General features: G+C 36.0%; 1 protein-coding gene across 1 annotated transcript; it reads left to right on the forward strand.

The window, feature by feature from the left end:
* Positions 1–9,134: 9,134 nt before the first annotated feature.
* LOC113046234 (kazal-type serine protease inhibitor domain-containing protein 1-like) lies at positions 9,135–12,755 on the forward strand. Its single transcript, XM_026207178.1, has 3 exons — positions 9,135–9,152; positions 10,012–10,159; positions 12,138–12,755. The coding sequence occupies exons 1-3, from the start codon at positions 9,135–9,137 to the stop codon at positions 12,257–12,259; spliced, it is 288 nt and encodes a 95-aa protein (XP_026062963.1). The 3' UTR covers positions 12,260–12,755.
* The last annotated feature ends 1,273 nt before the right edge of the window (positions 12,756–14,028 follow it).

Here is a 14,028-nt window from a genome sequence, read left to right on the forward strand (position 1 = left end):
CTTCTCGAGAAAAAAAGAGATCAGACACCCCAGAGCTCTTGCCGTGTTAGGTCACGTGCTTCGCTGTAACGCATCTGATTGGCCCATACATAAATATATATATATTTTTCTGGCTTTTACTGTATAAAAAACAGTTTTTGACGCAACAATTACAACACATAATAAATTGTGGAGAAGTGCAATTATCCACAAATGCAGTTTAAAATAACTTTTTATTATTACAGACAACAATGTTTTTCATTAATACAACGAGACCGATATTCAATACAAATATTATAAATATTTATCTATATGTGTCTTGATTACTGCTATGTATTTACCATTTCAGTTAATGACATAAAAGTCCAGCGTGCTCATGTTCCGCATTTGTTAAATAGTGAAGAGTGGACGAGCAGGCGAGTAAAGCATCTATGTTCCTCTTGCGTTTTCAAAGGACAACTCATCTTTCATATTCATCTTATTCACTTGCTTTTCCAGGCGCATTTTTTAGTTAAAGGCTGACATCTTGCGTTATGGAATATGAACTACGATTCAGTCTGACAAACAGAGCGCTCATAAAACACACACAAACATATTGTTGAACTTAGAACTTAGAACATTTCCGTTTTTTTAGCATGCATTTATTTATTAGTATTAGGTCTCTGGTATGGAAGTTTGTTTCCTTCACGGGATAAAATAATAAATAAATAAATAGGTGCGATTTACTAATTCACAATTCTGGGTTAATCTCACAGTTTTGACTTTTTTATTATTTAATTTCTTCCTGTAAGGGAAAAACGCCTTTGCATTGTGTACAAAATATTATTTTTGTAAGAAATTCCTTGTGTGCAGGAAACACTTGCGGTTGTCAAACACGAGAGGGAACCATAATCCTTCTTATTTCCCACAGCCATCTTTCCAACTCTCAAACTTTGAAAACAGAACTTCGGTTGTCATTTTCTGTCAATAACTCAATTTCCTCTTGTTAGCCCTCCATATAATTTTACAAATTAAAACTATAAAGTTAATTAATAAAATAATAAAATGCTTTATTTTCCCTAAATTTTTCTCCTTCTAGGTAATAAGTCAGAGTCTAGCAGGGTAGGCTACATTAACTTTAGCGAACCTCATCTCTCTCATGAACAGTTTGACAGTATATTGACAAAGCAAATAATGCAGCTTGTCATATATTGATCCAAGTATATACTACGCAATCCAAAAATCTGAAACGTCTGATCCATATGGCTGCCATTTATAATAAAACTCACTATATGAATGAATGTAGTCCATTCCCCCCCCACCCCCCCTCTCACACACACACACACACACACACACACACACACAAGGTCAGATAACAGTAGTGCCCGATGAATGCAGTGCATTCGCTCCCAGCCGCAGTTCCCAAATACATCTCTTCAGTAAGAGATTGAATCTGCCCCATTCATTAGCCTAAGTGGATGAGCTTCCCTAATAGATGCTCCCCTTCCTCTCAATAATTGCTGTTGATTGGCGTAAATTAGACCCTAGTTGCCAGACGAGTGATTCTCGACGACGATAATCTGATTCCCAGTTGAAACTAATAGGATTTTAACTCCGGTTTGGCCTAATGTCCGTCTGTAAGGCCTGGCCTAGCTCTGTTAGGCCAGACCTGCCCTTCAGCCCCGTGGCCTCATACACAACTCACACTTACTGCAGGGCTGCAGATGAGAACGGACCAATAAATGAATTTGTAGCCTCAGGTGAACACGCATGCACACGCGCTGTCGGACCAGACCTATTAACAGATGGTGTGTGGTCAGTAGTGTGTTCAGAGGACATGACTTTAAGTCCTAAAACCACACAGGAAAAAAAGCTGAGGTTTGAAGAAGTTCACTCTAAGAAAAAAACAAAGGCGCTTGTGTTTTGCTATTAGCTATTTTTTAGAAAGTTAGAAAAAAAGTAAAAAATAAATTTAGAAAATGTAGAAAAAAATTAAGTTCCTGGTTGTTGCTTTAATTCAGAGGTTTTCCAACTGAAGTCTGTGGAAAAGTTTACGGGAACATGTATATATCTATATATTTATATCTAAACAATGAATAAAAAAAACTTTTAAACTGCTTAAATATTAAATTAGATATATAAAATTTAAAAATCTATTAATAAATAAACAATAAAAATGTATAAGCTATAAGCTCAAAGCCTATCTCTAGTGAAAAGAGAAAATCAATCAGTCAATCAATCAATCAATAAAAATCAGTCATTTATAAAATACATCTAACAGTAGAGTACTATATTGTGTAGATTTTTTTTCCAATTACATTTTAACCTGAATATTTTCAATTTTTTTTCACATTTATAATATAATTATTTTTTTACATCATAATTTCAGATATGGAGCATATCTCTTGGTTCATGCAATCTAAAATATTGAAAACCCCTTGCTTAAATTAACAGAATAAAAATTATTATTAAAAGTATAGTAAATATATGTGAGCAGATGTTGCTATTTTGTTGTTGTTCTGAGTGCGCTGCTATTGCTAAGGCAGGTGGTTACTTCCTGGCCCAAACCTCTATGATTTACACGTCCATCCTTCATTTTTTTAAGATGAGAAAAGTCAGTTCAAAATCTTCACTCTTTTGAATAAGCTACGTGATTTAAAGGTATTATTCATGTCTGTACAAACACAGGCTTTGTTCAAATCCCTAAGTATGAATAATCTTGAGTTATTTTAGTGTGCTAACATTTACATCCCCTTTAGTACACTTTAGAAACTTCCATGTTTGTTATGTCCTATCACCATGATGTTCCAATCAGTATATTAACACATTTTGCTCAAACCCCTCACTAATTGAAGCTTTTTGAGACACATGTCCCTAATGAAGATCTCCCTTATTTGATATTATTTGATATTATTTGTCATCAGGCTGATAAGAGCGAGCAGCACGCCTCGAGTCTAATGAAACTCCACTCCATTAGTGCTGAATCGGACAGATTGGCCTCCCAGAGAAATGAATTGAGTTTTTTGTATTTGTGAGATCATTCTCCCTGCATTAACTGATCTTTATCCCATCTCTTCATCACAGCCAAATCAGGTTAGGCGGCCATGATTAGCTGGGGTGGCCTCCCTTTTTAAGCAGTAATTGGGTTTAGCGGCTTGGCTGATAGCGCCATTAGGACCAATAACGGCCTTGCTTGGCTCGGGGAGTGAAACAGATTCTCCTGAAACAGATGGCAGATGCTGGTAAAGGGGTTTGATTTAGAGGGGGCGAAAGCAAAGTTTGTGTAACCGTAGAAGTTCTGGTGCTGTGCTGCATCTGTGTTCGCCGGGTGTCTGTTTTGCCTTCAGTGGCTTGTGTCCATTTAAGGAATAAATAAATATATATATGTGTGTGTGTGTGTGTGTGTGTGTGTGTGTGTGTGTGTGTATGTGTGTGTCTCTGTGTGTGTACTTTTCTAACATTTCACCATGATTTTGTTTTAAGATATTATGTTTAATAGCATTATGTGGTTGAACAAAATTACAGACTCACTTGTCTGGCCTAGGCTAACCATTATTTCACTTATTCTGTTAACTTTTTACAATAAATTTATTATTTTCTCCACACATCATATTCACTTTAATTTATGTAGCACTTAATGAAGCTATGTTTTCCAAACATCCGTTTATGAGTGCATTTATGAGTATGGTGGCCACATTAAGTCCTTTTAGAAAATGATGTCTTTTAAAACAGCCTTTCCTCAATGCACCAAAGCCATGAAATGCATTTGTAAGCACATCTGAAATGTGTCATTTTCATTGTCATAGAGGAGTGGGAAATCCAAAAACGCCTTTACCATGATTTATTCATGATCCAAATGTTTACACACACGTGGTTGATATGATAAATGGCTGTAAAAACAGCGTAGTGTTGGGTTCTTGTTGGGGTCTGAATTCTTTAAGGAGTTCAGTTGGGATGCAGCAAAGAGCTTCTCATTAATGTAGGAACAGTGCCGCCTTTTCCGGCTCAAATCCGTCTCTGGAGAAAGACTTATGAAAGAGCACTTCAGATGAATGAGTGCACACAAAACTACTTCGATTATTCAAGTCCAGCTTGGCACAGGGTGTGACTTTTGGGAAACACAGCATACGCTGCCAAGATCTGCATACCTGTTGAGCATTAAAACGATTAAAATGATGGAATTATGCTGCTTAAATGGTCCGTCTCAGCAATTCATGCCGACTGGAAGATTGCAAAGAGACCAGATCAACCACTCTGACCAATATTACCTGCTCTGATTGACCATTTCGATGTCCTGCGTGCCAAGTCCTCAAGTCGTAGCTAACACTGTGAGGTTAATGGTTGTCGAAGGAAAATAAAGGCACTTTAAAACAATTGAAAAAGAAATCAAGGGGTGCACTTTGCAGGAAAAGCATCCTGTGGTGAGTCTATGGCAGTTGGATTGTGTTAATAACACTGAAGTTAAGTACCTGCCTGGTGAGATAAAAGACTTGACAGGTTATAAGGTGTTTCATAATAAGGGAAATAATGGATAATGAAAGTGCCATAAATGTGGATTGGGGTATTTGTAAAGTTGGGCTGGAGAAAATGACTGCACTGATGTATTGGACTTGTTTTGTTTAATATTCTTGTTTCCTTCTCTAACAGGCTACACAATGCAAGTAAATTAAGATAGAATTCAAAAATGTCAGCAGAAATGTTTTCCAAAATCCATTACGCTAAACGTAATACCTTCAACACAGCATGCCTACACAGCCCAACAAAACATCGTACTGTGATTTCACAGCAGGTGATGTGGATGAGATTTATATTGCTTTCTCAAGGAAATGCATCTTTATATGGGAGAACAAAACAAAAGAGTGATACGAATATGCTTTAGCAAGAGCACCTAATGAAAACAACTATATTACAGTACAATATACATTAAGTATACATGGTATATGACTATACACTGTAAAAATGTCTTTTAGTGTAGTAAATGAAGAAGTGTCTCATTTATTTCAGCATTTTATATTGTATCATTTTTAAATAAAAATTTAAAATAGCTGAATCAGCGATGGAAACTCATACAGAGATTCTACTGTAAAGCAGCTCTAAAAGATACAAGAAACAAATTATTATTGGAACATGTTTTACAACAAAATACTATTTAAGTTTTTCTAGTTCAAAATGTCATGTTTAAGTCAATGTGTTGCTGTTTCTGTTTACAAGCAAGCTTTCAGTTTTCAGATTACACACACACACACACACACACACACACACACATATATATAAAAGTGGAATTGGATTGGAATTCTGATTTCTAAATTCTAAAAGGCATTCTGAATTCAAAGTTGTCAAATCTGTCTTCATACAGTACATATTTTCTCAAGAATGCACATTTATTTCACAGTTTTGTAGGGGAGCTTATCAAACTACAGCATGTAAAATTGTAAATTAGTGAAATTCATGCTGAAATTGATGAAGGTCCTATTGTTCATCATTTCAAGGCCCATGATAAGGGTTCACACTGCACTGATTCATGGATTCAGTGTTATCACAAACCAATATATCTTATCCCCGAGGTGAGCTGAAGCTCTCCCATGCTTCACCTCCTGTAATTCCATTGCTGGCCCTGTTTAATACACTATACAGCTATTTGGATTTACAAGCATTTGCTCCATATGTGACCTCCGCGTGGTGACATCATTGTCATAAAGGAACTGAATTGTGGAGGCTCCATGAAGCCTGTGAGACTTTGTGTGTGTGTGTGTGTGATGTGAGACACATGATGGAGACAGACAGACAGGATAAGGCAATTGATCTTCATGAATCTGACATGCCTGTCCACTTGAAAATAAATCACAGGAGCATTACACTGCAAAACAGAAACTGACATGAATAAGAATGATTGACACATCAAGTTTTGCTTTCTTTTCATGGGTCTCTAATGACAATGAAAGGTTTTCTAAAGAATATTAGATTCTAATATTAGAATATTAGATTTTGGAAAGCTGTTCCAAACTGATAAATCCTTTTTTAATTGTATTAATTTTAATCTATTGTTTTATGATGAGCTACATTTACACTGCTGGTATCCTCCAAAAGTTTCTTCAGTCACCAACATGTGCCAAAAAGGGTCATATTTCCGTCCAAAATACAGAACACAGCAATAAGAAACTATTCTGCATTATATTTTTATATTTTATCCACTATAATATTTCCATAAAAGGAAAACAAATTCTGAGGTAAAATATACATTTGTTCTAGTTTTAATCAGAGGATTTTTAAATAATACAAAAAAAAAAAAAAATTATACAAAAAAAAAAAAATGCTCTATTATACATAATGACATTTTCAAAAACAAACAAACAAAAAAAAAAAAACATTTAGGGATATTAAGATTTTCCCATTATTCTCAATGTTAATTCCTACATAAAAAAAATAATTATTTAAAGAAATTAAGCTAATTTTAGGAATATTAAGGTTTTCTTTCATTATTTTAAGACTTGCGATCTGTATATATGACACAGTTATTTTGTGAGAAAATGCTATATATATTCATATGTATATATATATATATATATATATATATACATATGAAATATAAATTTGGTACTTTTTTTTTTTTGCTTACATTATTGACAACATGTTTAAAACTCCAACAGACATCTGACTCACATATGGGGAGAAAATGTGACATCTTTTGTTGCTTTCATCTTAACAAGAGTTAACATGATTACAGACAGCTGGTTTGGCTTCAAGCAAAACATTTTGACGTTACCGTCTGAGGTTGAGTATCACTTTCTATAACAATGCATTTACAGACATACAGATACTATACTAAGTCTATGTTTAGTTAAAGTGACAGCATTCATTTTCCAGTCAAAGCTCTTAAAGGATAATCAAAAAATGAAAATATCATCACACTATGACCAAGGGTCTGTCGAGGTCCAAAAAAAAAAAAAAAAGACAAAATGTATTTACAACAACAACTAAGAAAGCACCATAAAAATGGTCTCAATGTCATGTGCTTTACATATTGATTCAGAAGACTTCAGTTGTGTGAGTCATAACACCTGCTTTTATGGTGCTTTTCGGACAGGAAAAGTACATCGTAACCTTGGGAAAGATTCTCAGAGAAAGTTAATTGGAGTGGGGTCTGATCTTATCATGGACGTTCAATCTGTGTTAGTTAATAGCAAAACTCAAGGCACACTCCAGAGCTCGCTGAAGCCTCTCCGGTGTTGAATGGAAATAGCCTGAAGCAATTAGCCTACTAAGACCCACTCATTAGGAGGTAAGAATTGAATGAGATCTGCTCACCACATATAATCAATATTAACGATGGATTATTTACAATTAACAATGCGCCTTTAATGGCCGCCTAATTGTTTGTTTTGGCTTAACGTGTCGAGAGCAGCAGATAAACTAAGGACATTAGTGAGAGAGAGGAGCTAAACTCTCCTCTCTTTCTTTAACAGCACAGATAAGCTCATTTGTACTGGAGGACTGCTTTGTTTTTCATTTAGGCCCGCAACAACAAATTTGCTAAAGGTTTTTTTTTATTATTATTATTATTTTTAAGTCCCTTCTTAATCAAAATGAAAGTTCAGTGGCTTTTAATTTGCCTTCGTACTTACACTGCACTGTGATGTAGCTACTTCTCTGATACTATGCCACCGTATTGGTTTATTGCTTCTGTATGTATTTATGATTTGTAAATCACTTTGGATAAATTTGCAAGCTAAATAAATAAATTCTAATTTATGTCAGTTAGCGCTGAGATCATTTATGAAGTGCAAAAATAGCCATTAAAATACATAGGCCCTATATTTATATAATAAATAACTTAATACCGAAGACTTAATGAAGCACATCTACATAAACGCACAAGATTTAACTTCTTTAGCATGTCTTATTTTAACAGCTGAGTGGCGGTCATGTGAATCACATTCAGTCTATCACATGCACGTCTCTAAAATAACTTACAGTTCTGCTTGAAATGTCACGTGCGTGATTAAAAACACGATACAATTCTTTCTTTGTTTTGTTTTCATATCTCTTTGTGCTTTATCAACAAAGTTAGACTCAATCCCTTGTAATGGGTTTAGTAAAATGCACCTTAATACCAGTAAACGGGGTCAGTAAACATAATCAGTCACATGATATTCACGGCTCTTTTGATTGGCTCAAAAAATGTTTTTAAGTGAATGAGTTTCACAACTATAACTTTTATACATTTTTATAAATTGATGTTGAATATATTTTTGCATCCTAGTACATAACAGGATATATAGTTACTTTACATATTATGTAAAAAAACAGGCTTAGGGAGTGTGAAGTATGCAAAAAATCTGATACCAAGTTTGCGAGGGTTAATTTATGACTCTTTCTGTGCCTAGTTTGGTTTCAAATCCATGAATTTGTACACACTGTTCCACCCCTCCCCAAATCAGAATTGAGAGTTTTGATTAGCTGTTGCTCCTTTTCCAGCTCACACCTTTGTTTACACTTTTGTTGGACAAATGGGGGGAGGCACCCTGCAGTTTAAGAGGGGGTCACCAAAGTTAGAAATGCCTCTGTGCTTTCTTTCCCACCTTCTTGCCCATTCAGCCATTCAACCCCTTAAAGAGCGCATTTGTCGGTCTTCTACACTGACATAAATGTTACTTCTGCTATCAGAGACAAGGATTTTTTTTCCCCATCTATTTGCTGTCTGTAGACTTCAAACAGTTTAACCTGCCAGGCAATGGCTTATATACTAGTTGCACTAGTGCTGATGAGTCCTTCCATCTGGAGTACCTCGGCCGTTTTGACTGGCAGAAGAGCATTCAACCAGGTGAGGGATGCCCTAAAAAGTGCCGTCCTGAGCAGTGCCCAGATGTCAGGCAGCTGCAGGATTGTCCAGCCTGACTGGTTTATGACCACTGCGGGTGTTGTTGGGAATGTGGAAACGATGAGGGGAAGCTGTGTGACCCGGAGCCCCGATATGGGTCAACTTTCTTTGGGCGCTGTGCAGAAGGTTTGCGCTGCAGAGCTCCACGCAGTAACCCCACAGGTGAATCCAGAGCCATCTGCGTGTGCAGCTAGCAAGAAGCACTCTGTGGTTCTGATGGAAAGACGTATAAAAATATATCTCAGTTTCGGGTGGGCCAACACACCTTGCAGAGGGCAGATGTTGACAATGATGCACCATGGACCCTGCAAGACAAGTGAGTATCCCTAAAATTACTATGATTAAATTTTAATATGTATATATATATATTTATAGATACATTGCCATTCCTGTTATTCTCAATGGTGATTTTTATTATTGCAACTTTTAAAAGTGCATTTCAATTTATTAGATACTATTACAATTATCACGGATTAATGGCAGCAGAACAAATACTACAATGATCATATAAACAATCAAACATTGCTACATTCATATAATTTATATTTATATAATATATATTTATATGGAAAATGCCAAATGAAAACCCATTTGTTCAGCTGTGGGAATACGAAGTCAGCCGTTAAGTTTGTATTTACCTTACCATCATGTTTAAGATCAGCAGTTCATAAGTTTTCAATCGCACACGTTAAAATAATTAACCAAGCTAACCAAAATACAGCACAAATGGAATACAGAAACTAGTGTGAAAGAGAGTAGCAGAAATTTGCTTCAGGATGTTTATTTTTTTAGTGATTTATAATTAGTAACTCTGAAGTTAAATCTCAAGGTGACCCATCTTCTGTGACATCGTCACAACCAAAGGAAGTGATGTCATGTTTTCCTGTGAGGTGTCATCGTATCTAATGACCTACAATTGTATTGTATGAGAATGTTTTTGTCGCGTATGTTGTGCAGCACTTTGGTCAGCATTTATGTTGTTTTAAAGGGATATATAAATAACTTGACCTTGACCTCGACCTTCATGGAACCACAGAAGCCAATAAATAACCTTTATTTTTTTTATGTAAACAGATAAATGACCTCCCAAACATCAGGTTTACATTCTAGTCACATTCTGTCAAACAGTTCTGGTTTTGATAAATGAGCGATGGTGTGTGTTTCTGTAATTACAGGCCCGTGGAGGTCTGCAGTGGTTTGAATTGACTGACTGGCTCCAGATTCAAGGAGTCGGGCCGAATGATGCAGGTGTGTACACATGCACCGCCAGGGATGCCTTCGGAGAGGGGTCTGCCTCTGCCAGATTACAGGTTACATATGGAGGTATGTCTGAGAACACACTCATTCATAGACATAGACATGGCCATTCGAAAACAAGGTCAGAGGTGAACAAACTGAAAAAACATGATTGTTGGTGCTACTTCCACACATTCACACTGACACACACAGAAAACACCATTTCCATGTTTTACACACACATAATCCCAGAGGAATGGAATTGTTCTGAAATTACTTGTTCATAGCTCAGTAGACTGTTACTTTTAATTGTCAACTTTGTCTGAAGTGTTTCTCCTAAAATTACTTTTTAATTTAAACAAATGGTTCATTGTTAATGTAGAATAGCTCAGATGAAAATAATATGATGAGAGATATAGTTCATATTGAGATATCTGACTCTGATTACAGATTTAGGTGTTTTAGCAAATCTGAGCACAGTTTGAGACCATGCTGAAATCTATTGTGAAACTCCATATATGAGATATATGTTTTTTTATATGTTTTCATATGGTTATTTTAAAATTATCTGTATTTAATTGGTTTTTTAATATATTATATAAATAAATTATTATTAAATGTACATAAAATTAATATTACTTAATATATATATATATATATATATATATATATATATATATATATATATATATATATATATATATATATCTTTTAAATTAATAATACATGTTAATAATAAATTTGTTTAGTACTCTTCAATGATTGAAACTACATAATCGGATAAAAACATATTACTATATTATTATGTCAAAGAGGTCTACTTTGTGAGTTTTCAGTGTAAAGTTAATTGACTAGAATGTATCTCCTGTGGTCTTCAAAGCTGATTTCCTCATCTAGTTACAATCCAAAGTATTTTTAACAGACTAATGCAAACAAAATCAATTTAATTTGAATATTTCCCTTCCTTTAACATTGAAAAACATCCGTCTACACTGCAGAGAGAGGTCTGTTTGGTTATTCATGTTCTCTCTGCGGTCTGTGGCGGTCAGAAAAGACAAGCGAATGCAACAACAGTGGGAGCTGATCGATTCACATATGCCACCATCAAAGCTTATCATCTCCTCATCGCTAAAGGTGAACTTGGCCTTCCGAGAATCTGACAGAGCTGATGATAACCGTACACCAGTCGAGGGCTTTCTCCAGCAGGAACGTAAAGGCTGGTGATGACAGGAGGTCGGGGGGCCATAGATGGGGGGGGGGGCAGATTTGAAAGGGAAAGGGAGAAGGGATGGAAGGGCTTGTGTATTATGTGGCAGGTCGTTGCTGTGACTGTCTGGCTGTTATCTCTTTCTCTGGGGGTCTGATCTGTTAGACTGCCCCTTATCTGCGCCACCAGTGCCTGCCCCATCCCTTGCTTCCCGGAATGTCCCCACTGCTATGAACTCTGGGATAGGAGGAAGTGAAAGGTGACTCTAGACACAGGACAGACCCTTCCCTATAGGTTTTACAGGCTATAGAGAAAAATAGAAAGAGAATATTTAAATACATCAAGCATGCATGTTTTACAGGACGTTTTTACATAAATATTGAGAAAATGCTGAGCTTTCTTGATATGATCAAAAGTAACATGCTGCTCTTTATTTAGTGCATTAAATAATAGATCCTATTTGCATGCAGGTAGCTGTTCACTACATTTTAATTCTGTTAATTAAAAAAGCATCTACTAAAATGTATTAATATTGTATATAAATTATAGAACACTCTAATAAAAATAAAGGTTCTTTATTGGCATCTGTGGTTCCATGATGAACCTTAAACATCCATGAAACCACAAAAGTTTCTTTAAAAATCTTTAGATTTTTTAAAAGTGGTTCCTTAAAGAACTGTTCACTGAAAGGTTCTCTTGGGAACAAAAAATGGTTTGCATTGCTGCAAAACCTCCTTTTGAAACAATTATTTTTAAGAGTGTATTAAACAAAATAAAAATCATCTTAAAAGCATAACAAATTTGTGGTGCATCGTAAATGATACAATTTATCTGAATTTGTCTCGTTATATTTTTCAGGTTCTCAGCTGAGCAAAGATTTCCAGCAAAAAGAAAATGGAGCTTACAGAATATCAGACGAAGAAGGGGACGTCGATGATGAAGATTACGAAGGCCAGCCAAGTGGATACATGAATTTGTAACACACAGAAATGTTAAAATCATAGCATTTACACACAGATAATTGTATTATTATTATTATTATTATGTTTGAATTGTAAGCTCAGCATAAAATGTGTACTCTTGGAAAAAAATGTTTTGCCCTTTTTAAGGGTTTATGTTTATGTGTGAGCATTGTATATAAATCCAGATCATTTCTATCCACTCTTGAGAATTGTACTTTAACATAGAACTTAATTAAATAGTTGATTTATGCATTTATTGTGCATGATCCAAGCGGGAAAATCTCAAATATTTGCTAAGAGTCCATTTAGCGTTAATCGTTATTTCCAAAAGTTGTTATGCAAAAGTGCACATGCCAGACTTTTCTAAAAGCCCATAAAAAAAGGAGAAATTAAAATAAAAAAGCCATTGATGCTGCTGTGGCAAGCATTTACCTTAAACCCACTCCCTGCTGTTGAATAAAACATCAGCAGTGTCTCTCCTCACTTCTGCCTTCTCAAAGACGCTCAGCAGAAAAAAAAGCACCCAGGTTAAGTTGTTTGAAAGCTCTGGTATTAAGAGGCGTTTTACACTTAAGAAGTTGGTTTCGCTGGGTTTTCTCTTCCCTCCAGTATCGATTGGTGCTTAGCTATCAATGCATAATAGAAAAGCACTCAGGACAAATGTGGGGTTATGGCCTTCCAGGGAGAGAGCAGACCAGGCTGTTTCTCAGCGCCATTATTGCCCCATAAAGGATCCCTGGGGAGGGACAAGTTCCTCACATCAGCACACACCAAATACCCAATTAAAAAAGAAGACCTTTAAATTCTCTCTTCTTTCCTGGGCAGAAATCAATCAGAATTCAATCTGTTCGGCTTGGATTCCGACAGGCCAGGTAATTGCTCACCAGAGCTCGGATAGGTGACAACAGCTTCGAGGAGAGACAGCGAGCCAATCAGGTGTCCTCTTTCAGACCTTCGGTGAGAAAGCAGTGATACCTCACGAAAGCTTACATGTACACATTCAGGATGACTTTTATTTTTAGCCTCTTGGTGGCAGGTTAGGATTTTCTTTTATAGGCAGCAGGTAAAGGATACACCTTTGAGCTTTAAAATAAATGGATCATTTAAAGTAAGTGGCTCTCATATTTATCTTCTTAAAAGCTCTTTGAAAATGAATTCCAATTTGGAATGATTTGTCTCCAAAAGGCATTTATTGGGGAGCACACAACGTGATTGGGCGAGTGAGAATCGGAGAGACAGACCAGGAGAGAGTGAGGGAGAGATGGATGAAGATGTGATATGGAGTTAGAAGAATGCAATTAAAAGCTGAATCATTTTCAGTCCAGTGTAACTCTATCCGTTGAGATGAGAGCCGAGCTTCTTTCTCATGACTGTATTTGTGTGGATAAAGCTCTCCCCTGGCCCTAGTTTTAGATTCATGCTTAATGATTCCCTCTCCGATGGGAGAGAGTAGGTTGCTGTCAGGATGGGAGACAAAATCCGGACCCAGCAGTCCCTCTGGCCAGCTACACCATGTGCAAGGGTCACCCGAGGTCAGAGGTCATGGGCAGAGAGCTAGGATTAATGGACATCTCAATAAAACGCAGGGTTGGGTTACTAGCTGCCCAGCCTGACCTGACACACACACAAACACTCTATCTCTCATTATTTCATTTGAGTGTAAACACAAGGCTCACATTAAGATGGTATTATTTGTGTATTATAATTTTTTAAAAGTAATCTGAAATCAATCTGAATTTATTTAATATAAATCCATAAACTGAAAAATATAGTACATTGTAATAAAA

Source organism: Carassius auratus, chromosome 27, assembly GCF_003368295.1.
Source record: "Carassius auratus strain Wakin chromosome 27, ASM336829v1, whole genome shotgun sequence".
Classification (NCBI taxonomy): Eukaryota; Metazoa; Chordata; class Actinopteri; order Cypriniformes; family Cyprinidae; genus Carassius; species Carassius auratus.